Genomic DNA, 26349 nt, shown 5'->3' with positions numbered 1-26349 from the left:
ATTGTTAATATATTTTTACTTCCTTAACACATTATGTTGTGTCAGATTAGCCTGTGAAATTCATGGCCTATCTCGATTCCAGTGTGCATCTCCCACCAGCCTAACAGAACCTTTGCACATCTCTGGAAAGTTTTCTTTCAGGCACTCTGTGGTTCTTTGAAGCAAAGCCTTAACTGCAGGGTGTATAATCCATCTCGATATTTCAACATATTGGCACGCTTCTGATGCTTATATCATTGAATGTTGTGGAAAGGCCATGTCTTCATCCATTGATCCTGTCCTTTTGCACAGGGAGCTGCCTTGGTTTCTCTCCAAGAGCTTGAGTGCCTTGCCTAATTTAAAAAAAAAAAAACAAAACACCCAGCTACACTGTTCATTTATGCTTTCACTCAGAAACAGGTATGATCACAGCCATAGAGTACCACACAGCTGTAGAGCTTGGAAACCTCACACTCTGGAGTTTGTCAGAGCTCAGAAGGAAAAAATACATACCTTTCTGCTCAAAGTTAATTAGGGAGATGGATGGAAGCACATCTAAGCATCTAACCTCTAATCTAACCACTTGAACTGCAGCCTTGCTACCAGTCTTGGAAACTGGGAGTTTTTCAAGGTGCTTATGGGGGCCCCTCCACGTTTCACATGAGTGTCTGTTAGCATGTAATGCTGAAAATCTTGCTAAGCTCAAATACAGCTGTGTTAACTCCTTTAAATACTAGGTAGAAAACCAGCTTTGTTTCCGATTCTATTTCAGTATGATACTGCAGTGATGAGGGATTGTGGACAGGACATGTTTTTGCATCTCATATTAAACAGTGCTGTGCTTTTTTCCTGTGCTTTAAAACTATAGTTATTTGCTTCAGCTGTGCTCTCCCAGAAATAATCCTGCAGGCAAAGCAGCTCCTTATTTCCAGTGCCACACTCAATTTTCAGCATGACATGACAGGTTAGCTCTATGCTGCTATATGGCAAGCTTGTTGCTGCAATGGAAGAGTTAAGAATTTCCTTTTTTTTTTTTTTTTTGATTAAGGAAAAATGGTTTGGATTTTTTTTTTTTTTTGGTCTCTCTGAGGTATTGTTAGAGGTTATTGGCAAATTCAAAGTCTAGATGCCTCAGCTTTCACTAAAAAACAAACATGTTCTACTGAAATTGATGCCTTCAACTTGCCAGGGAAACCTGCCGATTTTCACATTCTGTTTCAAGCTCTGATTGAAAGGTATATGACCAGAGACAGTTTCTACTATTTTGTGCAACGTTCCCATCTTGGCCTTATGCTCTCTATGCTGGTACATGATGAATAATATAAGCCTCTTTTCAACAAAGCCACTGCTATGGATCTGAAATCCTTGTGGGGGCTTCATCCATGGACGGTGCTCTGTATCACTTTTTGCCTGCTTACATTCCACTTTCCTTTTGTGTTCAGTCATCAGCACTGTTTTCAAGACGTGCAAGAACTGTGACTGTTCTGGTTGGGTTCTTCCCTCCAGCTCACAGAGTACCCCACAACCAGCATTTTCCACTTAGATCCTGTTCTTCCTTGCCCAAGGCTTCAAAGCTGTTTATGGAAGCTTGCTGCACTCGCTTCAAACATCTCCAACAGTTTCTGAAGCATCTATTTGTAATTATTTTCAGCATTACTCATCTTTCATTTGCATGTAAATCTGTTATGCTTCAAAGTCCATGTATATCTTTGCTTATCCCTTTGCCATAGCATCTGAAAGCCTTTAGTATTCATCCTTCTATACAAATCAAACACTTGATTTGTGTTTCTTAGATTACACTGATTCCTTTGGGGCGAGTAATATCTACAAGAAAAGAAAAACAGATCTGTAGCATCCCTTAACTTCCTAGTTATAAGAGGATTGAAGAACTTGTATCCCTCTGGAAGGTCAAAAGACACCTAAGCATCTCTTCACTCAAAGACACAAAACAAGCCACTGTCCAAAGGTGGTAACTTGGAGGATACTTTCCAAGAGACTCATACTGAACTTGGGTGCTTTAATGCACTGTAAATCCTGGCAGATTCTCACTGGGTTGATTTAATTAGGAAGCCTGCTTGCCAGGAGCTAAGGACATTAGAAAGGCAATATAAACAAGAAATAATCCTCTTTGTCTGCAGAGATATCCACCATCATCATCTTTTTCTCCTGGGGTGCTGGTCCTGTATAATTGCTATAGGATAGCAGATCTCAATTCAAAAAAGTCTTGGTTTTTAGCACCTCAGTCAGGTTGCAAGTGGGAAGATTGTATAAGCCATAGTTGTAACAAACCTGAAGCCTGACTTTTAGGATGAACAAAAGGGACACTTAAGCTCTTAACAGAAGCGTCCAGGTTTTCCTACAGCATGAATGCAGAAGATTCAAGTCTTACTGAGGTTTCATTAATGTTCTTACTGTAGTTCCATTAACAGTCTTAAAATATTTCCGCCTTCTGGGGGTGCGGTTTGACTGATCGGGTCTTTTGCTCTTTGTTTGTAAATATCTGAAAGATCTGAATAATGGACCTTATCTATTCCTGCCCAGTGGGGGAGTGGGGGAGAGGCTTTGCTATTCTGTGCTTAAGAACAGGGGAGAGGTAAGTGGGTTTTATGCAAAACCTTTTGTCAGCACCTGAATATTGTGAAATAACCAGTGACTGACATGGTAGCTCTGGGAACCAATTGTACTGTGATAGCAGGAAGGACATAGTGCAAATACTTAACACAAAGCCTTGTTTTTGAGCAATGTAATAGAAGACGAAGCAATGCTGTGACTTTGCCTGTATAAGTAATGTTAGCATTTGATGACCTGTGAGGCTTCCCCATACCCCATATAAATCATTGTAAATTGATCAACTGAGACATTCAGTCAATTACTGTGTTGTAGTATTTTTGCAGTTATGCTAATATTTATTGGTACACAGTAATTTCAGTAGGTAAGAATCCACCTGTTAATGTGTAAAGATGAATTTATTACACCTTGAAAGGTGAGAACTATCCTTTTTTATCTTCTTTGGTTATACTACCAAGCCATGAAATTATATCACACACTTTAATAAACTTGTAATTTATTTTAAAAAGATTTGAAGATGTCTTAATTGGAAATGCACCTTACTGGTACCTGACATTCAGCTCCTGAGTGACAGCAGTACATGCTGGCATTATTTTGTGTGAATCACTTATCCACATGACATCTCTTATGCAACTAATGAGTACCGAGAACTTGATAAAAACAATGAGTGAGAGGTTGAGAGTCTTTTTGTGTATAACTGGTCACTGGTGGAATCCCATGTGAATTTTTGCAAGTAATGACTAGTGGAAAAGTAGAGGTATGATCATCTGATTTTTATTTGTTTCTCTAAAACCAATTTAACTTCAAACTGCAAACATACTGTTAGGGACAGTGATGATACCGTGTTCAGAGGAACAATACCCTATGTATTTATGTCAGCATCATATCTGTCCTGCCACATGAAGCGTGTTTTAAGTGTCACTGTTCTTGAGGCTTTCAAGCAAGCTTTTATTCTTTCCGCCACTTAAAATGACTTCTCATTCTATACAAGTAAGCATGAAACCCATGTAAAGTGGTTCTGGCTTCAGTCAGTGATTTGGCCTTTTGATTTTCTCATGATGCTTGATTAGGGGCAGGTTGGACACTTCAGGTAGATGACTTCTCATCGTCTTGGCAGAGGAGATAACACTTTCTCAAACAGGACAAACATAGCTCAGCAGGCTGTGGTCTTTGTGCCTCCTGTCACAAATGGTGGCAGCCTAGCACATTGGATGGAGGCCAGGTGGATATATTCATGGTGATCCACCTGCAAAAGTGCCAGATAACTTCTCCCATGCTTTTTCTATCCTTGCAGATTTCACCCAGTCATTAATGATGCTTGCTTCTAGCTTGCGTGCCTCAATGACAGATGGGGGGTCAGCTGGATTATGTCCTCTAGAGAAAGCAAAACACTATAAGCTAGTTAGCAGGGAGCACCAATACATTTCACAAGGTCTGAACCTTTGGGTTAAGTCAGTTTTTTTTCCTCTTAAGCTGTGAAAGCCAAGCCAGGGAACTGGAGAACAGAAATTGCCTGTTTAATCTTCTGTTTTGTACTTCCAATTTATGTCCTGGGAAAACAAGTTGCAACAGGAGGGGGAGAGGCAGCCAGGTTGCCAGGAAGAGCACTGAGCTCCCACTGAGCTTCAGTAGCTGCTGCCCTCTCTCTTCAGAGCCTGAAGGCTGACAGATACTGCCGAAAGAAGTTGGACTACTTTACATGATTGTGCTAATTCTAGTACAAGCAGAATATGTTATAAACAAGTGCAAAGACAATAGTTTAGTGCTGAGCCTGAGACAAAGCTCCTCCTTAACAGCATGGTTTTCATGGGGTCCATGCAAACCCTGTATTAGGGAAGAAGATTGCTCTTCCACAGTTATGTCCTAACAGTCTGGTATTTAGTTCTGTTTAAATAAAGTATCTCCTGGTTTTTTTGGACTGTTGCCAGCTGAAGATAGAGCACCCAGAGCAACAGGATATTTTTATCCAAAGAAGAGTTTAGTACCTTGAAGCTGTCAGTTACCACATACTTACCGGAGATCCAGGTGATGAGCACCTCCCTTAATGGTTATTGCAATTAGTGAAGGACTTAGGCTGCTATTTATCTGGAATGAGAAGAGTCAGTGACAAACTCCAACCAATTTACCAGGCAGAACTGAATACCGTTTCTGAACAGGAAGAACAGTGGGGCAGGGCGCAGGAAAAGCAAGGGAAGATATCCTTGGTATGGTTGATACTGTGTGCGTGGCTACAGTCATAATGGGTCAAGTAGTCTGTCTCAAACGAACTGAAGCCTTTCGTTGCGAAAGAGGAAAAGTATCAACTTGCTCCAGTATAGGCAGTCTGAAATAACAGGCTCCTATGGGCCCGTCTGCCCCCCAGGCTGTGAACTACCTCTGAACAGGCTGTTCCTCTCACAGTGGGGATGGCCAAGCCACTTTAAAATGAGGATTGCCAGAAAGCTGTATTATAACTGGGGCTCTACTAACCTAAAATCCAGTTTGGGGACTTTTTTTATTGGGGAAAGAGACTCCTGCTTTGTCTGCCACTAACAAAGTCACCTTTGCTGGGGCACTGTTCCAGGCTGTGTTACAACTTGCTGTTCAAGTGTGTCCCTCATGAATGTCCAGGGGCTCCCAAATGGTTCAGCATAACACAGGACAAACTCACTTACAGAAACTCAAATGGACTAAAGATGCCAATGTTGGTTGAAAGGGAGAGGCAGGCAGGTGTATCACCTGCGGGGGCTACTACTTGTGCTGGGTGTCTGGGAGTGCACATACTTACCCCACCCCCAGCCCACGGGTCCAGGTCTCCATTTGAAAAAATGATGTTGCTTGCACTTTTCAGATCTGAAATGCACAGAAACAACATTTGAGAGGCCTCCTTCCTGCCCATTTGCCCAAACTTGTTTGGCTGCTACAGCAAACAGACAGCAGCAAGAAACACAGGAGAATAAAACAAATTCTTGGCAGTTTATATGTTTCCCACTTCCTTCTAAAGGAAAGACAGAAAGGCCTGCGTGGCTGAAGCCAGCCTCTATTATCCTCTGCCAGCTGCCCTTGCTCCTCCAACCTCCAGGTGGGAAAGGCAACAGAAAGTTGTGCTGCAAAATGACTCCTGTGCTGTTTTTCAGAAAGAAATGATCCCATTCAACTCCTTGCTGCATGATGGGAGCATTAGAGGCTGGTTGCCTTGTTGGTGCAGGGATGCACGCAGAAAGAAGAAGGAGGTGGGAGAAACCAAAAGCACATCAGCACTAGAGGAGGGAGTCACTGCCATGAGAGGAAGGCAAAAGGTGGCTGAGTGCAGGGAGAGGGCAGAGAAGGGAGCTGTACTGAAGAACTGGGAAGGACTAGAAACCAGCTTGTTTGGTTCAAGTTGTTACACAGGAGCATAGCAGCTGCTGGCTGCCTGTGAGTTTCTGCCTGTATTTGTTAGTGAGATGCCCTTCCCCAGAGAGCTCATCAGGCCAGTGGGAGCACAGGGAGAAAAATCACAGGAGAATCATAGAATGGTTGAGGTTGGAAGGGACCTCTGGAGATCATCTGGTCCAACCCTCCTGCCCCCCACTCAAGTAGGGTCACCTACAGCAGGTTGCCCAGGACCCTCCAAGGATGAAGACTCCACAACCTCTCTGGACAACCTGTTCCGGTGCTCTGTCACCCTGCAAAGGGACCAGCAGCCAACATAACTCACCTCCTCCCCAGAAGTTTGTCTGCAGCCAGCGCGCTCGTGGACTCACGCACCATTTGCTCTGGCAGTACTGCTCTCTCATGGCCTCTGTGAATGGCATCTCAGGGAACATATCAGTGACATTGTTGCTGTTGAAAGTCAAGTTGATCTCAGTACAAACCTGTAACAGGTACAAGAAAAGTCATGGTGGGAGTGATAACCAAGGCAGCTGGTGAAGTCTGTTGCTGTCTCTGAACACTGTACCTGGTAGTCCCACGCCTCAGCATCCGAGCCGATGCCACAGCCTGTCGGGTCGGCGCAGGGCTGGTATAGCTGGTAGATGTTGTAACACTGCACCGTGCCGGAGGAGTTGTAGAACACTCCTGCCAAGCGGAAACACAGCACAAAGCCCAACCTGTCACTATGTTGCTGCCATACAACCCACCCTAGCCTCTTGGCACTCATGGCCAAGACCAAAGAGAAGGATGAACATGACAGCTAGATAGGCTTGTAGGGCTGGGACAGACCTAGCAGGATCTATGCCATTTTTAGGTTATGATCATAACTTTACACCTTAGGTGTTAGCCCAGCAAGGCTTTCAGATGGTCTCACTACTGTTTGTGTAATATCCTTTGCTTTTACAGTATCCATGGTGATGAAGAGGCTCCCAGGAGCTCTCTGCTGTCTCTGCTCAGTCAAAAAAACTGAGTGAGTATCTCTAGCCCTTGGAGAGCACCAGCTTCCAACTCCATAATGCATTCAGGAACAGGCTGTGTAGAAGAAATTAGCCACCAGCGAGATTGTCTTGAATTCTTCAAACTGAACAGACTTCTCCTATCCCCTGCCTCCCCCCCACAGCCAAAAGTAGCTGTAGTTTGAATGCATCAGATTAAGCAAAAAGGCCAAGGGCTGCCCATCACAGAATTTTGTTGGACTGTTGTTCAAAAAGGGAACCACGGCATGTACAGGCTTGCCCAGAGGAAGGAGCACCTGACCACTGTGACCCAGCAAAGCATAACCAGGGAGCTGCAGAAGAATGGGCCGCTTTTGTGATAGTTCCCAGATAGTGAGACGGAGGAATGCGGTTATGCAAGGGGCTGTCAGCTACTGCCAGTGTCACGGCCCACAGGCGGGACATGCAAACACTGTGCAATAACCACCACCAACAGTGCACCTCGCAAATGATCTCACTCGGCCCTGCAAGGTACGCAGCACTCTGCTCCTTCAAAAGCACCAAGGACAGTCCCAGCAAGGACAAAGGCTACTGCAGCTACTGCTTTTTGGACAGGACCATGCGAGTTGGCAGAAAAGTCTCCCTCTCCCTTAAAGCATGAAACCACAGTTTTTACTGCAAAAGATTGCCCAAGAGATGGCCTGACTGAGTACAACGCCTGCAGAGAGCCCTGGGGTCGCTCTCAGGGCTGAGCACCTTTTGGAGAGATGTTGCTCAGCTCACAGAGAAGCATGGAGAGGCTCGTGTCAGACACGTACCTGGTTAAACTCCTGGAAGGGATCAGCAGCCTTCGCTCACAGAGTGCACTGTGCGATGTAACACTGGAGGCAGAAGGGGTTTGCTTTCCAGCACACAAGATCATATTAGCATCAGCAAGTAATTACTGTAAAATCCTGTTTGTTGGAAACTTGACAAGAGCTGGAAGCCCTGATGGTAACATCCATCTGAAAGCTGTCAGTGCTGCAGGGCTGAGGAATGTTCTCAACTTCATTTATTCCAACAAACTGGAGCTTTCATTACAGAATATTGAAGAGACATTCAAAGCAGCGGAAACCCTCTTCGTTCGGGAAGTGATCAAGTTGTGCTTTCGATTTCTGGAAGGCTGCTTGAATTGTGAGAACTGCATGGATGTTCTCAACATTGCTAAACGGCTTGGTCCAGAAGAGTTGAGACAGAAAGCCATGTGCTACGTAGGGCAGCATTACAAACAGATCCTGTCTGATCCTCAGTGCTTGAAAGGTCTGGACAGAGGGATCCTTTGTGAAATCTTAGACAGGACTGACACTGTGGGATGCAGCGAGCTGGAGCTGTTCAAAGCCGCTGTAAGCTGGCTGCAGCATGACCGCACAAGGCTGAAAGGTGCAGCAGATATTTTAAGGCGTATACGATTCCCTCTCATTCCTTTGCGGGATCTGCAGACATACATCCAGGACATGCCTCTTATGATGCTGGATTCAAACTGCCACAGGTACCTTCAGGAAGCTTTAAATTACCACTCCCAGCTGTATGCCCAGCCAGTCCTGCAGACTCAGCACACAAGCCCCCGTTCCAGCTCCACTGCACTGCTCATCACCGGTGGCAGAACCACCAACAACCACATGTGCAGAGAGATGTGGGCAGCAGATCAGAGGTGCAGATCCTGGCGCAAGATCGGGGACCTCTGCATGCCAGTGTACAACCACTGTGTAGCTGTCATCAATAACTTCCTCTTTGTCATTGGGGGCCAGCATAAATTTGATCCCACAGGAAAGCAGCCGTCAAATGAGGTAAGACATGAGAAACCTTTAGGCTGGAAAAACGTCTAGTAGAGGGAGGAAGGAAGGAAGGGAAATGACCTGTGAGTTCCCAGCTCCCACTGGGACTTGCAGTTGGTAAGTGCTTCCAGAAGCAGCAAACTACTCATTTAAGGAATTCATTTTTAAACACTGCAAGTTGGAAATTTCTCCCCTAGGAGATACAGTTGGCTGCTGGGATGGCAGCATGAAAGTAGTTTGAGTTGAAAAGTCCCGAGCATCCCACTACTAGGGAGTGCTGGGCAAAGCTATATAGGAATGTGTGCTGAGGCCATCACTGTCTGGGAAAGGCAATGGAACGAAAAGTCACATTAGAGAGGGGAAGGAGTCATTTTGCTTGCTCACCGTAGACTTCTTGCCTTTGCGTATTTCTTATAGCTCTGTTCAATATTGACAGCCCTTGGGAATACATCTCCCACACTCTCTGGGAAGTGGCCAACTCCTGGCCAGATCTCATCCTGCTCCTACCGCAAAGTGTCATGCATATCTCTAATCTGTACAAAACCTGTGCAGTACAGGTTCAGCCATATTCCACATCACTCACTTGAGCAACCCCATGATTATTCATTCCCACCCTCTGTTGCTGCCCCAAGCCTGTTCAGAGGGATCAAACTCACATCTGATATCCCCTACCATGAGAATCACACCAGGGAGGCACGAATTAAAGCCTACCACTTCACTTAAGAACTACTCCTTCCTTCTTTTTGCACTTGAAAGGTCAATCTCCTCTAGCACCTGGAGAGCAAGACTTGCACAAGATTTTATGTTTTCCTGAATTGCTGGAAAAAACAGAACACACCTTTTCCATGATCCTAAGGAGCTTATTGCAGTGTTAGACTTAGCTCAGCAGTGCCACTGCAAACAGCAACTCTCTTTCTACTGCCTTGAAGGCAGGAGGCAGCTTAGCAACAGCTGAGCAGAAGACACTGAAGCAGCAGGGCTGTGGCTTTGGCTGCTGGGCTCCAGGATACAGCTCAAGCCCAGCCCTCAAAGCACAGTCTGTGGATATTTCCCTTGTTCAGTGACCTGGGTTTTCTAACCAACATTGACCAGACAAAGCTGAAGAAAATGTGAGTGGAGCCCCTGTTGTAGCAAAGGTGCTGTGCCTGCACAGTGGTGCCAGTGGGGAGGAAGGGGTGGGGAACCCGTCCTGCCTTGACTCACAGAAGAGCAGCAGGGAGCACTGATTCTGTTTTATAAGAGCTCAGCTGCCCTCTTTACTACATACTCAAACACAAGCAGAGATATACAGTGTACTTGTGTAGACCTCACTGGAACAGCTTTCAGGCAACACATGCTAGTTCATGTTTGAAACTCAAAGGTATTTCATTAAACGAACGTGTTTTGCTTTCTGCTTGCTGCAAGCTGAGAGCATAACCTGTGACCAGACGCAGCAAACCTGCAGGAACACAGTATCTGAGCTAAGTCGGAGAACATGCACAGCACTTGCAGGGTGCCAGCTATGTCAGGGAGATACTGGAAGGATTCTGCTGGGGGGATGGCATTGGATATTGAGCCTACATATCCACAGGCCTGTTCAGGTCTGAATGTAACCCCTTCTTCAGCTCAGAGAAAACATTTAAACATTTCTTGGCCCCAGACATGAGATGCAAAGCCAGCTGCCTGCCTTCTACTAACCATCACCCTTCTGTTACGATTCTAGGTTTTCCGATTTGATCCCCACAACGCTTCCTGGCTCCAGGTTGCCAGCATGCTGGAGAGGCGAACACGCTTCCATGCAGATGTGCTGTCTGACTGCATCTTTGCCGTGGGTGGTGGGACATTGCTGGGGAACCTCACTCGCACTATGGAGTTGTACCAGCCAGCAGACAACAAGTGGGAGTTTGCAGCTCCTTTCCCTGTACCTATTGCTGATCATGCAGGCACAATCCACAAGGGAATCCTCTATGTTTCAGGTGATACAGCTCATAGAACTCAGCATACTGCCACATAGCTTCATTGAGTTTTGCTGGCATCTTAACATCACAGGCCAAGCCTGAACCCCAGCCAATAACTCCCACAGCTCCAGTGTCCTTCTCCTGCTGGGTTAGCACAGCCTCACTGCAGTCCTGAATGGCAGGAGCTATTTTCTCTCCACAATATAAGAGGTGACATCACCTGCTTGCAATCCACACTCCTGCTCTGCTCTGAATGATGGCTTTGCTCTTGAAGTCCTGGCTAAAATCCCAAATCCTTACCAGCACAAAAGGCAAACCAGGGGGAGACCGCCATAGTGTTAGGGATGAGATTAAACTCTAGTATTAATCTGAATGGAAGATGTGGGACTAACTCCACTGTATTGCTTCGTTAGTACAAAATAAGCATAATGCAGGCTCTTACCCGCTGGGCTTGTACAGCTCTCAGTCTATAAGGGATCCTCAGTCTTTACAGGAATCTTTAGTAGATGGCGCAGTATGTTTAACAATAGAACAGCACGAATACAGTGGTTTACACACTTCAGGCAGTTGCTGTAGGATCTTTAGCTTCTGTAAGTACTAATTTGGACTGGAAATATAATCTTCAGTTTGTCCTAGGAAAAGCACTGTACTGTGTAAGAGAACAATGTTGTATTATTTCTTCTGCAATTAAAAGAGCCAGGCCAGTCTGCCATTGCTGTAGGATCCTTGCTTCTTAAGCACATTAAGGCCATCTGGGACCACTGTACTGAACCAGTCTAGATTCCTGGTTTTAATTTAACTGAGCAATTGCAATGAAGGGCACTTCTCTAAAATGGACCAAGGCCCTGAGAGCAGGAAAGGCAGTACTTGGGCTGATTAATCATTTCAGGTTATCTTAGAGAGACATATTCCACTGCTACCAGTGATCTGGCGATGAAGACAACCAGAAAGAAAGGATAATAGCTCAGAGGAATGTCTAAGGAGCTACAAGGCTCAGGTTCAAGTCCCTGCCTTGACAAAGCTAGCCCATGGTGCCACAGGCAACTCATTCAACCTCAGCGGACCTCAATTACTATCAGGGAACAAGGACAAAACTGCTGCCGTGCTACACAGAACTTCAAACATACTGTAAGTGAGCTCAGCTGGAATACACTGTCCCAGAGATATCCCTTACATATAGGACTTTTCCTGAACTCATTCATTTCTTTCTAAATCAGTGGGTTAACTCTGAATGGGATTTGGCTAGCCTACAGCCCTGCTGAGGCAAACTGAAAAAATAAAAATGCTCATTTAGTACAAGACTTAAAAGCAAGCTCCATGCAGACAAAATTTCCACACACAGAAAGAGCATCAAAGCCCCAGTGAGTTGCGGCATATATCTAAACCTCAACTATGATCTTCCTTGTTTGCAAAGGCTCTTTGTGTGTTGGAACTCAACAGGCAGACAATTAAAGAGGTTTACACTTCAAATCACAGCACCTTCCTTCTACAAAAAGTTGTGGGTTTTTTTGTTGTTTTTTTACAATGTAATCATGAAACGCTCCATGATGAATGTCTAACAAATACAAAAAGTTGAAAATAGCAATGGCAGATTGGCTCTGACTTTCTGAAAAGATCAGAAGTTTCAAGAACTTTGAATACTTTTCTTTTAAACAATCATTTTGGTGACTGCATAAGCTGGAAGCAGATTCCCTAACCACAGTTGTTACTGCTTCCTAGTTACACTTGAAATACCCAAAGAGCTGATACAAAAATCTTCTGTAGAAAACTATCTGCAGAAAGAGCTGGGACTGTTTTTTTGTTTTTAATATCTAAGAAGCTCAGGTTTTAAAGCCACCAAACTTCATTAACATCCAGTAAAAACTGTTAGCAACTGTCCTTTTGTGTCAAGAAAGCCTTCTCATTTCCAAATCTGAGCATGCCAAGGCAATAGAGAAATCTAGATCTTTGGGGTGGCATCTTTTGAAAGCTCCTAAAGGAGCAGAAATTCCTTTTGTTTCATAGTGATATGTTGTCAGAAACATCTTCTGAAAGCTCTAGCTTCTGTTTGCAGAGGGTTCGCTGGATGTCTGAGAGAATGGTGAATGGATTTTTAAGATTTCTGCTTTTCTTCTAGGGGGCTTCTCTGGTGGTAAAACCTTGCGAGAAACTTACAGCTACCTCCCTCGCCTCCGACGCTGGGTTGGTAACTGCGCCATGACTTTCACCCGCTGTGATCATGGGATGGCTACAGTCAGAGACAGGATCTTCTGCTTCGGAGGAAGAACATTAAATGGAGTAAGGTCATTTGCTCCTATAATATCAAATCTGATCTGGAGTCTCTGCACTGCTAGGTTCTGGCTGTATTATTCCAGCAGGATGACCAATAACTCCATTATTTTTGGTCTCTTAGTGGACTGATACAGTTGCAAGTCAGGCCAATACACTTAGGAAAATGTGCCTGCCATTACAATTGTGTACAGTAAAAGCTGCTCTGTTGTCCCACCCTATCTGCTACCACTATAAAGGCTGTTTAAAGCATCAAACTTTTTTAAATAGGAAAAAACATACAGTCCTCTGCAGCCACAATTTGCTAATCCAGGAAAACTTAAGTGTAAAACTGATCATGTACCAGGCCAAAACACATTGACTACTTGATTTTCCTTGTTTGAGCTGAGAGGGGCTAACTGTTGGCAGATTGGGAGAGGGATGGACTGTCTGCAGTAAGGACACTAGCCTCAACTTTAGGAGGGATGGGTTCAAGTCCTGGAATGCAACTGAAGTCTCTTCAAACCTAAATTTTCTCTCTCAAACAGGACTGAAAGCACTGCCCAACCTCCTGGGGAGGGGGGGGCTTGTAAGGAGACAGCTGAGAGGGACTGCAGTGCTCAGTCAAGGAGACTCTCATTCCCTGAAGTCACAGCAACTGAGCTTTTGAAGATCATTCAGCAATTCTTGTTTGAAAGTATAAAGACTCGCTTTGCCCCATTTTAGCATGGCCAGCAGTGCTACATTCAAAGGGAGAATGGTATTGGGGAAGTAGTAGTAGTTTACAAAGAGAAACTTCACATCAAGTCTAACAAATTCCTTCAGTTGACACAAACTCACTTATTGTCCACAGTTTGATGCAATATAACACTCTTTAGATGAGTTCCTCCATAATGCCTTAACTCTATGGCGAGCAGGCAGGACTTGGGCTATGTCAGCTCTGATCTTTCTCAGTTCATTCCTCTTCATTTTCCCAAGAGGAGCAAAGCTCTTTTAGAGCAGTTCTTCAGTGCCATTCTGGTGTTTTATTCAGTCTCTTCTGAGAGTCCGATTGCTAAATCTGGATCACAAATGAGGCACCTTGAGGTCTGTAGGATTCACACAGATGTTGAAGCAGTGGCTTCCTTTATCATGAACCAAATGAGCCTGGCATGATAGTAATACCCACCCATGGCATGACATGATGGGTTAGTGTTGATCTGATTATTTGCAGGTGGAGAAATGGATTCATGTCAATGAGACGGAATATTATTGTCCAGTAAGCGATCAGTGGACAACACTAATGATATCCCCATTCAACTGCTGCCAGTTCAGCATCACAGCCCATGAGTCTACACTCTACCTTGTGGGAGGTGGGTCACTGCAGCACATGCAGAAGGAAGACAATGTTTTCTTGTATGACACTGTTGGGCGGGTATGGAAGAAAGCCAGCTGCCTGCCTAAAGCTCTGGTTGATCATGCCTCTTGCATGGTTAAGCTGTCCCAAGTGAATGAAGCCGACGAGGAGGGGAGAGGCATGAAGCGCTCACCCACTGGCAGGAAGAAGAAGTCTACTCTCAGCTTGTTCATCACAAACAAACAAGAGTCCCACTCTGCTTCTGAGAAGTGAGATGTGAATACGTGAAGCGGCCCTAACAGTGTTTGCCAAGCCCTCTTAAGTATTTTAAGAGCTCTACTAGTTCATAGCCAAAACCTTAACCTGTGATTTGGAATTGGTACATTCCTTAGTGTTATTGTGGTGATACACGCAGTTTGCAAGAACGAAAATTAGTTCCCAACCTTACTAAGCTGGGCCCAAACCCTTTTGTTATTTTAGAAATAAAAAAATATATATATACTGATCCCTTAAATCTATTTTTTGTCATTCATAGATTGTTTTTCATGAACAAACAATGATGATATGTAGAATTTATTTTCAATGAGCAACTTGATAAATTTTATCAAGGACATATTTTAAAAGAACTTTGAGTTCAATCTGCAATAATTTCCTTACAAACACTGCTGGCTGATAAATTAAGTATTCACACAGATATACATACAATATATTTAAAGCTGTGTTACTGCTGGATTGAGACTGTAGGGCACTAGGATGACAATCTTGTCTGCAACATGTGGACCAGAGAACTTCCTTCAGTGAACTTGTGACTGCTTGAGCTAGAGTATGGGTAAACTTTTAAAGAACAAAGTAACTTAAGAGTCCACATATCATGGACCGTCAACAGGCTAAAGGGCTGCAGTGGCTGAAAAAAAATTTCAGGAGAGTAAGATTGGAGAGGTGAGAGAATGAATTCATTGCCCATGAAATGGTAAGTATGCAATAAACCAATACAGGGCAAAATATCCCAGTGCAAAATTGAATTCTTATCAGCTCACACAATTTAGAACCTGTACAATAACAGAATTGCTCTATTTACAGATGCTTCTAGGAGATAGGGTTTTTATTTAAAAGACCAATCTGATAAGATTAACTCACCAACAAGAGCTGCTAGGCCTTGAATTGGGTCTGCGTGGGTAAGGATTTGCTCACAACCAACCTGGAGATGAAACACATGACAGGCAAATTGCACATAGGCAATTTAAAAGATGCACATGTTGGAGTTAGTTAATAGGCCTCCACAGAAGGGTTAAGCTGGAAGATTTGACGAAAGCGTGACTGAGGGGGGGCGAAAAGTATCACACACTTTATGGTTCAGCTGCTTTGCAAGGGCCTAATGGAACAGTTCTTTCGCTCTCCTCATCCCAGCAGCAAAATACATAGAAATGGGGAGAAAGTACTGGGCCAAACAGTTCATTTGCTGGGTTAAGTAACTGTAGCTGTTCTGAAGCCACAGGGAGTCACAATGGTTCCCAGCTCTCTCAGAATATTTTAATGCCCTTCTCAAGGGAGATTAGAATAATTATTTCCATTTTACAGATTGATAAACAGACACTGGAGGGGAACTGGATGCCCAGCTGAGCCAGGAACAGTACTTACTAAGTTCCTGTACAGTGTAGCTTGCACTACCTCTTGTACAATATGCATTTTGCTCAGGCAGGACTCAAAGCATAAATGCTAGCTGCTGTGTCTTTGCCATGAGGCCAAAGGCAAATAAAGCCTCATTGGTGTGGTGTGTTCATGTCTGTTGATGGCTGTTAGTCTAGCAGAAGAAAGAGTTGTAAAAGCCACTGGTGGTTCAGGATCTAAGTTGGGATCTTTCAAAAGAAGCTGACTACAAAGAAGTGTTTGTAAATCCTCTGAGAACCAGGCTCCTTTCCCCCACTTGGACATCTCCTACTCTCTTGACAGTAGATAGGTTGTGTGGTCCACACATCAGGAGATGTTTCTCTACATTTTATTCTGGGATATATCATCTTCCTGGCTGATGCTCAAAAAACAGCCAAATTCTTGGACCTCCAACCCCAACCACCAAAACAACCCACGTCTATGAAAGTGTGTTGAGGTAGGCTACAACAAAACTGTACTTTTTGAAAAGCTACAGAAGGTTTTTAGTTTTTAAAAGCTGAACTCAACAAGCCTGCACAGGCCTTCATAGCTTAAGTAAAAGCAGAGAATGGTAGGAGTGGGTCCAGCCAGCTCTCCCAGATGAGCCTAATATCAGTGAATTTCAAACACAGCAGTTTAAAACAGGTGTAGATTTACTGTCAGAGTGGAAGGGCTGTAATATCCACAGCTTCCTCCTCCTGTCACCCTCACCTGATAGTGTGCTTCTAATCCTAGGCTGTGCAGTCCCTCTGCATTCAGGGAGGGGCATGTCCATAGCTTCAGAAATTGTGATTCTCACCAGTGTCTGGTACTCACCTTCACTGGATTAGCAGGGAGGTGACCCATAAAGTCAGTCTTGTAGGGGTAATCCATCATGGCCATCATGGTGAAGGCATTTCTAGCAAACCCAAAAAGCTGGTAAACATCTTCCTTGCTGGAAATCTTATTGCATGTGGCCATTTTGCTGCTGATTTTATCATAAGCTGCAGAGCGAAGTAAAACAAAACGCACAAACTTCAGAATAAATTAATACCAGGCTTCAGCATCTAGGTTCACTCAGGAGTAATGAGCTGCTATAAAACAAAGATGAAGTTTCTAATGGAAAGGATATGTTACCTCTTAATTTACACAGACATGGATGTTAAGCTACGCAGGAAGGCTGTGCCTGAACAACCCTGCACTGGCCCACATCCAGCCTTCTCCTTCCTTGCTGAGTCACAGAAATCTCTCTGGAGAACTCCAGATGGAAGAAACACACTCCGAGACAAATGCAGTCCAGACTGATGCAGTGAGAAGAACAGCTAAGTACAAACCTGTCATCCCTGGTGCCCTGTTTGCCAACCTCTTCCTCTCCCCTTCAAGCACTACTGGCTCCCATGCGGGACCTGCTGTGCTCTGCAGTGCAAGACTTGGATTCCTTAGCACAGCCAGGCAAGAGAGTCTCATCAGCTAAGTTGTTAACACAGAAGGACAGGCTACAGTCACAAAAATCCCAGTGGAATTCACAGGTTAGAAGAACTGGCAGGAAAAAAAATCTCAGCAGCTAGGTACCTGTGCAGTAAGAATTGCCTAGTTTGGATAATCCTGAAGCTTGCAAGGTCACTAAGGACCTTCCTGTCACTTTCCTACCCTGAGATGTGCCTCCAAACTTTAATATTATGCAGAAATGTCAGCTGGAGTCTGAAGAGCTATCTTTAAAAAGATTCTTTCAAGAGGTACTCCACCTACTTTTGTATTTCTATTGGAGAAAGCTGCTCCCTTCCTCTTCCTAATCTTCCGTACTCCAGAGTCACAGCTCCTGTCTGTCCCCAGCTCTACAAGCTAGCTCACCAGAGCCTGACTATCTTCAATTGGAACCCCAAGGCCTGGGACCTGCCTCTGGATATTCACTTGAGAGGCTAAGCCTTAAATTTGACCTTACCATAGCCACCCTGCTACAGAAAGTATGGTCCCAGGCAGAGTTTGGGTACCTTAGATACTTAAAGGTAACATACCTTCTGCTGTGACCCAAAACTGTCTCAGAAAGGCATTTTGGACCCTCTCCTCCTCTGGGCAATTCCTGGACAAGTCACTGCAATGAGTCAGTGACAGCAGCTCACAGAGGAGGCACACAGCTACAACCTCTGACGTGCACTAGCACAAGACCAAGCTAAGCCTTGACGCTGCCCTCCAAAAAGACCAAGGACCCACCACTGCTCTAAGACCATGCAAGGCTCCCAGGAAGAGCTACATCAGGCCATAATGTCTGGCCTGACCTAACTGGGACACATTGCAGAGATCTTCAATCTCTGTCCTTGGCTTAGCCTAACTATCCAAGGTTGGGGATGAAGGAGACTGTGATGACTGCTACAAGGCCCAGATTGCCTTGCAGATATCAGTCAGATATGTGCAGTAAGCTGAGCCACACTGTTGCCATACCCATCTCAACAGTTTTGAGCACTTTGGGTGCGGAGGACAAGTATCTAGTAAAAGATCAGGCTTTATCACCATCAAAATGCAGGTGTGGTTGCACTTTAAGCTGGTTTCATTAACATGGTCCAAGCACCCACAAAGATGCTTTCATTTTGATGTCAGTCACTGATTTTAATGCTACTGAAACCATTCATTAAATCAAAAATAAGTCACGCAAGCAGAAATAAGAGGTCAGGTGAGCATTTGCATTGATTTAGCTGAACCAGTTTAAGATCTAACTGAAGTAAAACTGACTCAATACTTCTTCCACATCCCCAGGACTGCCTCCTGCCCAGCTGCACTTGTGAAGGTGTCTGTCCTTACCTCCACTCAGGTACAGATCCTTAATTTGCTGGAAGGCTTTGCGGACAGCTGTGACACAATCTGGGCTGGACTTCTGAAAATCCTGAAGGGACAGGAAAGAGACACAAGATTATGGTTGCACAGAGAATATACTACCTGTGAATGCTGCATCAAGAAGAAGCTGCCAGAAGTAGCAGGAGGTCACAGGGGTCACTGCAAGGATTAACTGGCCCACTCTGACCAGAGTAACACCTGTGTCTCCAGGATCGGTAACACTAGTACTTCTGTCTTGTTTTCCAGACAATCAGCATGTTCCAGCAGAGGCCAACAGTCTGCACAGCTCACCAGACCAAGCAGCAACTGTTTCATCAGCTCTCTGCTAGGATAAGCTATTAGACAGACCACTTCCCTGGGCTAGGCAATAAGAGGGGACATATTCCTTGGCCAGGATATAGGTACAGGGTGCAAGGTTGCTAGGCCCCAAGGCTTTTTTTTTTAAAACAAAAAAACAAAAAAACAAAAACACACACACACACACACACACACACAGTCCTCTTACTGCACTTTGTGTATGAGAAGGAGACCTGAAGAGGTCAGTTGTGCATGGGTGGCAAAGCACTGGACTGGGTAACAAGACTCACTTTTCTTCTTGGCCTTGCCAGGTAACCAAGAAGGCCATGTCCTTTTTCATGGGAAAAACATTACTGATCTCCTTGAAAAAGACTTGAAGGTTTGAAGAGTTAAGGATGGATATGCTGCTAGAACAAGTTGTTTCTGCCATTTGAGTTAGCAATCCAAACTGTTTCTCTTCTGTCAGCTTGTAAGGCAGTTTGAGATTTGCTAGTAACCACTGCTTTGAAATAATAGGACTTATTAGGATAAGTCCTTTTATTTCTTTAAAAGTCTCTTCACCTATCCTGGGRTGATGTTAAGTAACCACTAATCATTAGTTTAGCATTTTTCTTACAAAGATCCAGTCATAACTAAAAATAGACTTGGGACCTTTCTTTCATTCATACCTCTTCTTTTGTTTGACAGTTCAGCTTAGAGAAATCACTTTCGGGTTGTCCACAAAGTTTACTGGACATCCACTTTAGGAGCTCCAAATCCCTTTCTGGATGACCTCAGATCTTCACCAACTCATGGCTCTAATTTGAGCACGGGGACAGACCAGCTTGGGACAGAGGAGCAGTTCCTGCTCTGGCCACAGTGACTGATTAGTTCCCTGCCTGACACATTAAGGAACCAGCACCGATTTCAGTTTTCCTCAGCAGACCACCATAAACCTGGCAACAGTTCAGCTGAGCCATTGCAGGAGCAGAGGTGGGAACCACTACAGCTGTTCCAAGGAAAGCTGTCCCCATTTGGTAAATCAGAGCCCTTTGGCTACCAGCTTTAGTCTTTTGAATCACATTTAAGTCAGACGTCTAAACTGATCTAAAGCTGATGGCGTGAACAGTCCCTGTAGTAGTAAGCTTGCTGAAAGCACACGTCGCTGTGTGAGTATTGTTCACACAAGTGCTTTCTGCCCAGCTGCAAGCAAAGCAGTTGGCACATAAAACCTAGTCTTAAGCAAACCATATGCAAAATAAGCTTTCTGCCCTTTGCTCGCCTCCCCCATGAGATGAAAGTTTGGGAAACCTGCTGGAAATCCTCAGTAAAAGTCACAGAGAAAGTTGCTTTGAGACAATGCGCTCTGGCTCATGGAAACAGAGGAAGAGAGCGCTCTCGCAATGACTCATGAAAGGTTTGCACCTTGATTAGTACTAACAGCTCTCAGGAGCATTCTCTCACCAAGGGAAGCAATTGAATTCAGACTTGTCTTCTCTTCAAATGCACAGACTGCTGTTACGCAAACACTCTGAAGGTAAAAGGAATTATTTTAAAAACAACACAAAGTGTTTGCTTAGAATCTCAGCACAGAGGTCTGTTTACTGTTGAGGAGAGAACATATTTTAAGGTTAATTGGAAATAGTTTTTCCACAGAAGTCGTCAAAGCCCTAATTTGAGGGGTGTGTAACAATTCACAGCACATTCATAACTGAAACAAAACAGCTATCAGCTGAACAGGGCTTTTGATAAGGAATTAGCTTCATCCATGGAAGAATTCTCACCGCTGGATCTGCTAGGTGATTAAGTGGTTTTACATTTTTAATTTAAAAATGAATAATTTTAAGGTGAGTTGTCTTTTATTCTCTTCTATGCTTAAAATTTTAACCTTACTACTGAGTTTGTTCATTTTCATATGATACTTCCTTATGTGTTCCAGTAATGCTGTCTGTGATTTAAGTCCCTGCATTGAAATAAGGTTTTCATATACTTAACAAGAGCAAAAAGACCAGTTTCATAAACAGATAGTTCATGTAAAGCAATCAATGTCACCCACACCTAGAAATTCACATTGCAAGAGATCTAAAACAGACACCACAGATTTCAGTACTACCAGGTAGTCTATTTCTGGCTTTGTAACAGTAAGCATAATTCAGCTCTCAGCAATATCACCTTCCCAAGGATTCTGATGCTCTCAGAAAGCAAAAGCCACATTTAAATTTGGGTATTGAGTGATCTCAGGACACCCTGTGTACTTTCACTCTGTGAAATGGAGACCTTCAAGCTTGTCAGTGAAATGCAGCCAATTTGGGACTAAGGAGCTGCTGTGAAATATTGCTATCAATGTGAAATACAGCATTTTGGGGGAGGATTTGAAGAATAACTTATCCAAAGGGGGTTCAACCAAACACAATGGAAAACTTTCAGGTTGGAATTTGGCCAAGTAACTAGTAAAGGGAAAGTGAATCTTTAATGGTTCTAAAGGTGCTGGAATTCAGTTCTGCTACTCAAAAGAGCAGCACCCTTGGGCCCTGTGCTGCCTACAGCTAAGGCAGTGCTTAATCATCACATCTGAGCTGCTGCTGCTTTTCCTTGCAGGTCCTCATTTAACTGCATCCCCCATCCAGCACTGATGCTGCTAAAACTGATGTCTGCTTAAAGATGAGGAAAAGGAGAAAAAAAAAATGCTGCCTTCTTCAAGGAAGAAAAGTAATGTTCCTGAAGAGAACGGTTACTTACTGCAGTTACATCTCTAAAGAACTGAGTGGGGTCTCCAAGCCCAGCCACGGACAACAGAGGAGCACTGGCAGCTAATGCTCCAGCCACAATGTTTGGGTATTTCATCCTCATGTAAGCGCTCAACATTCCTCCATAGCTGGCTCAGGAGAGAGAAGAGAGTTACTTCCTTTCACACACAGCTTATAACATATTAATTGCAGAGTCTAGTTGGAGGCCTGTAGCTAGAGGTGTCCCCCAGGGGTCAGTACTGGGCCCAGTCTTGTTCAACTTATTCATCAATGACCTGGATGAAGGGACAGAGTGCACCCTCAGCAAGTTTGCTGATGATACAAAACTGGGAGGAGTGGCTGATACCCCAGAAGGCTGTGCTGCCATTCGAAAGGACCTGGACAGCCTGGAGAGGTGGGCGGAGAGGAACCTCCTGAAGTTCAACAAAGGCAAGTGCAGGGTCCTGCACCTGGGGAGGAATAACCCCATGCACCAGTACAGGTTGGGGGTTGACCTGCTGGAAAGCAGCTCTGTGGAGAAGGACCTGGGAGTGCTGGTGGACACCAAGTTGACCATGAGCCAGCAATGTGTCCTTGTGACCAAGAAGGCCAATGGTATCCTGGGGTGCATCAGGAAGAGTGTTGCCAGCAGGTCGAGGGAGGTGATTCTCCCCCTCTCCTCAGCCCTGGTGAGGCCACATCTGGAGTACTGTGTCCAGTTCTGGGCTCCCCAGTTCAAGAGGGATGTGGCACTACTGGAGCAAGTCCAGCGAAGGGCTACAAAGATGATTAGGGGACTGGAGCATCTCTTTTGAGGAAAGACAGAGAGCTGGACCTGTTTAGCCTAGAGAAGAGAAGGCTGAGAGGAGATCTTATCAACGTGTACAAGTATCTGAAGGGAGGGTGTCAAGAGGATGGGACCAGACTCTTTTCAGTGGTGCCGAGCGACAGGACGTGAGGCAATGGGCACAAACTGAAACACAGACAGTTCCATCTGAATATGAGGAAAAACTTCTTCACTGTGAGGGTGACAGAGCACTGGAACAGGTTGCCCAGAGAGGTTGTGGAGTCTCCTTCTCTGGAGACATTCAAAAGCCGCCTGGACACGATGCTGTGCAATGTGTTTTAGGGGACCCTGCTTGAGCAGGGGCATTGGACTAGATGATCTCCAGAGGTCCCTTCCAACCTCAACCATTCTGTGATTTCAGACCAGCAGTCACAGGCTCACTTAACCAAGGCAAAAAGTAGTTTATGGAAGTTTAGATGCCCTGTGAATGTAATAAGACCTAGTTATGGTTGATGTGCAGCACACAGTATTTGCTAACCGGCCTTTCCCCCAAACACTCAAGCCAGCTCTGGTGAAAATATAGCAGACTGATTTGCTTCTGCAGCCAAATGAAAATCCTGCCTCAATATTTAACACTGCACCATCCTGAGAATTTCCTGATAGCTTCAGTGCAGAACCCAAGTCGGGTCTAAGTAAAGCTGCCCCTGTTTAAAGGGGGAAGGGAACACATTTCACATAAAGGATGTTTAAGAATGGATTATAAAGACTATCCAAGTTCTCAGCAGAGGATGTCCCTGAACACTACAAAACATGCGCCCCTCTCTAGTGCTGGGAAGTGGGAGGCATTTCCCCTTAGACACCCCAAATAACAGCTGTATAGATGAGTAGTGCAGATATAGAGAAGTGAAGACATCATCAAATATTCCAACAACTCTCAAAGCCATCTTGATAGCTTGAGTATCAGGGCCACAGCTCTGCAGATATATCAAACATTGCTAGATAAACCCAAGGCCACAAAAGCTATCCAGCTACAAATTTTTGTGGAGTTATTCTGAGGCCACTTCTAGGAATGGTAAATGACTCCCCCAACATATGGGTAACATCCTGACTGACTCTAAAGTCCTCATTCACAGCTTAGAGGTATTCAAGTCTCCCTCCCCACCACATTAAATGGTTGGGAGAAATACCATTCCCACATCACCCACAAGTAAAACAATATACTTCTCTCTAATCCTGCTCTTGGAGAAATACTTTAGCTGAAACCAGCCACAAGAAATTTCAGTTCAAATGATTGAAGTCTGGCAAAGTTATAAGCAACTGAAGAGATTTTTTTCATGGGAAAAATTGTGCAGTTCCTACACTGCCTTATTTCAGTATTCTTCACATGAGTTCAGTGCTGTTCAGACCTGTCGCAGATTGAACTCTGCTCCAGCACAAAGAGCTGTAGCAGCCTCTAACATGCAGCCCAGCTAGCAGGTCTCACAGAATCCCTCTCCCCTTTCCCTGCCCCAGGACATGCTCAGCTCCCAGCCCCTTTCGCACCAGTTACTGTCATGATATTCACAGTACAAATGCAACTGAGACCAACAGTCCCTCTGCACAGAGGAACAGACAGCACTATGTCACATTCAGTAACCATGACAGTAAGCTGGATGTGGTTACTGGTCAAATGCTTCATAGCTCACTGCAACCGAGTTAGAAGCCCTGCACTTAGTGGTAACCTTTTAAGGGGATGTGCTTCTTCTAGGTGTGTGGAAGAGCCATTCAAGAGACAGGGATATCTGATCAACAAGGTTCTGAACTGCAGCTGCTGTGGGGAAGCACTTCTGGGAAGCCAGGAGCAACTAAGCAGCAGGTTGCAGAGCAAAATTATGAAGGAACCTACAATTGAAAACAGCTATGGGTTGTTAAAGTGGCTGTGTTTAATAGAAAGCTGGTGGCCCTAGAGAGAACATTTTACCCATTATTAGTTAGTTTTCTGCATTTCCAATGTATAATGTTCTGATCCTGCAGGAGTAATTACCCATCTTCTGCAGTTCTGGCTGACTCATACACTGAAGATGTCTAGAAACATCCAGTCAGCATGCTTCTCCAAAGCCAAGACTGATTTGAGTAGTCTAGAGATAGGATTTGTAAAGCCATACAGCTGAGATATATTCCTTTCAATTGCTGTGTTTAACATCTGACTTAGCAAACAAAAAAAACCTCTGATATTCTTCAGTAAAACAACTTTGGAAGGCAAGAGCCCTGCAGCAGACTGCTCAGTATAGGTGTGTTTTCCTAAATTACACTGTTTATGTCAGAGGAAAGGCCACCTTGTTAAGCCTTTGTAATGCTTGGTCAAACAAGTTGATTTAAAGAGAGCAACTCTTGGGATCTGTTGACAGACAAAGGCGTGGTAGAGGTCAGCACTGCAGAAGTCTAGTGTTTACTGTATTTCAGTAAAAAGGAAGAAGAATGAAGAAGGGAGAACTCCTAGAACTTCTGGGTACAGTGGGCTTGGCCCATCTGGTCCTCTCCAACACCATGAAAATCATCCTGGCTTGGCTTCTCCCCCATGACTGCTGCATACATCCAGCTGATGGTGGCACAGCTAAGTCCAGATGACACAACCTTTTCTGATGCAAGGCAACAGCTTGCATGTCCTGCACCTGCTTTGCCATGTACTTGGTTGGAGAAGGCGGTGTGCAAGATTTGGGAGGGAAAGATGGGAGGGCTGACCAGACCTTGGGGTAAGATCTCAAGAGCTCAGGCACAAGCAAATCTGCTCTCTTTAGAATAGCTTAGAGCTCAACCTTTACAGCTTACTTCAGGGCCAAATGGATCTATGAGATTGTGGCTGGGAAAGGATGTAGAGAAGGGAATGAGCACACAAAACCTTACCTGCCTCCAAAGGCAATAACAGGGCAGTCTGTGGCACTGTACTGCTGTTTGAGCTCAGTAATTAGCACCGCATAGTCAGCTAGGGCTTGTTCCACAGTGAGCAGACCAGTCTTCTTCCTCTGGATTGACTCAAGTCCAAATGGAAGAGACTTCCCATAGTACCTCTGAAAGGAAAGAAATAAGCTGCAGAAATGCTGGTGTTGAGGTGCGGAGAGGTTCCCTCTCCTCCCTTGCTGCAGTCAAGCCTGTCCAGGATAGTCATAGCTGTCCCTTTCGAGAAGCAAGTGATCATGAACAACATCACATGCACCATGGGATAAGCATGCACAAATGGGTAATGACAGGGCACATGGCATCCTCTAAATTGTTCTTAATTGAGGAAGCGCCTTTTTTCCTGCATCTGCATCTGATAAAACAGAGATCTTCATTCTTCCTGTAGAGGATAAACATCCTGTGAGAAGTAGGTGCTACGTGGGCCCTCAGCATGTGTCTCTCGCCTGAAATCCCCAGATAGAAAAAGGGAGGGAACAGCATAATCTCTTCATCCATAGGTTGGGGGATCATAGACTTGCTAGGGTGGTTTGCCTAGGCAAAGGTTGGTTTGAGACTTTGCAGGGTAGAGACAATAAATATAATCCAAACAAAGTAACTTTCCAGTCTAGTGTGGAGTTCAAGGCTAGCAGAAACTACTAACACTGCTCTAAAGCAAAAAACACAGCAAAGGTTTTATTGAAAGAATAGTCTGTTTCCTGGATTGCTGGTAGGCATATTAAAAGAAAAAAAGAATTCAGGGGCCATGGCTGATTCAGAGGCAAGGGACAAGAATCTATAGTATGCAAAATGACTGAAATACTCACATGCTCAGCAAAAATCACTAGTGCTTGCTGTTCTTCTGCTAATTCAAATATGAAGTCAGAGTTCTGAGCGAAAGTCCAGATGTCACCTTCATTGCCAGTATAAAAAAAGATTGGTCCAAATCCTTTGTTCCAGAACTTTGCTGCATAAGACAATTG

At 44.5% G+C, this 26349-nt stretch overlaps 2 protein-coding genes across 4 annotated transcripts in view; one reads left to right on the top strand and one right to left on the bottom strand.

Annotated features, from left to right (window-relative positions):
- Positions 1 to 1003: 1003 nt before the first annotated feature.
- DPP7 (dipeptidyl peptidase 7) overlaps positions 1004 to 26349 on the bottom strand; it is a 28014-nt gene continuing 2668 nt past the window's right edge. The window contains exons 3-13 of one of the 3 annotated variants that reach the window (XM_026073334.1): positions 26194 to 26333; positions 25337 to 25500; positions 21680 to 21815; positions 18632 to 18713; positions 16673 to 16839; positions 15347 to 15407; positions 6467 to 6585; positions 6227 to 6383; positions 5315 to 5379; positions 4562 to 4632; positions 1004 to 3921 (exon numbers count right to left, since the gene is read on the bottom strand). In XM_026073334.1, coding sequence (XP_025929119.1) covers positions 3780 to 3921; positions 4562 to 4632; positions 5315 to 5379; positions 6227 to 6383; positions 6467 to 6585; positions 15347 to 15407; positions 16673 to 16839; positions 18632 to 18713; positions 21680 to 21815; positions 25337 to 25500; positions 26194 to 26333 — 1304 coding nt within the window. In that variant the 3' untranslated portion in view covers positions 1004 to 3779. Of the gene's footprint in view, positions 3939 to 4561; positions 4633 to 5314; positions 5380 to 6226; positions 6384 to 6466; positions 6586 to 15346; positions 15408 to 16672; positions 16840 to 18631; positions 18714 to 21679; positions 21816 to 25336; positions 25501 to 26193; positions 26334 to 26349 lie in introns of all 3 variants that reach the window. The other 2 variants (XM_026073335.1, XM_026073336.1) reach the window with 2 other exon arrangements.
- Positions 6596 to 14745, top strand: LOC112969736 (kelch-like protein 9). The gene is made up of 4 exons (XM_026073333.1): positions 6596 to 8701; positions 10392 to 10644; positions 12743 to 12903; positions 14087 to 14745. The coding sequence occupies exons 1-4, from the start codon at positions 7643 to 7645 to the stop codon at positions 14480 to 14482; spliced, it is 1869 nt and encodes a 622-aa protein (XP_025929118.1). The 5' UTR covers positions 6596 to 7642; the 3' UTR covers positions 14483 to 14745.

This window comes from Apteryx rowi, unplaced genomic scaffold (assembly GCF_003343035.1).
Source record: "Apteryx rowi isolate R43461 unplaced genomic scaffold, aptRow1 scaffold_367, whole genome shotgun sequence".
In the NCBI taxonomy this organism is placed as follows: Eukaryota; Metazoa; Chordata; class Aves; order Apterygiformes; family Apterygidae; genus Apteryx; species Apteryx rowi.
The sequence above is the reverse complement of the archived record's forward strand: the minus strand, read 5'-3'. Positions and strand labels throughout refer to the sequence as shown.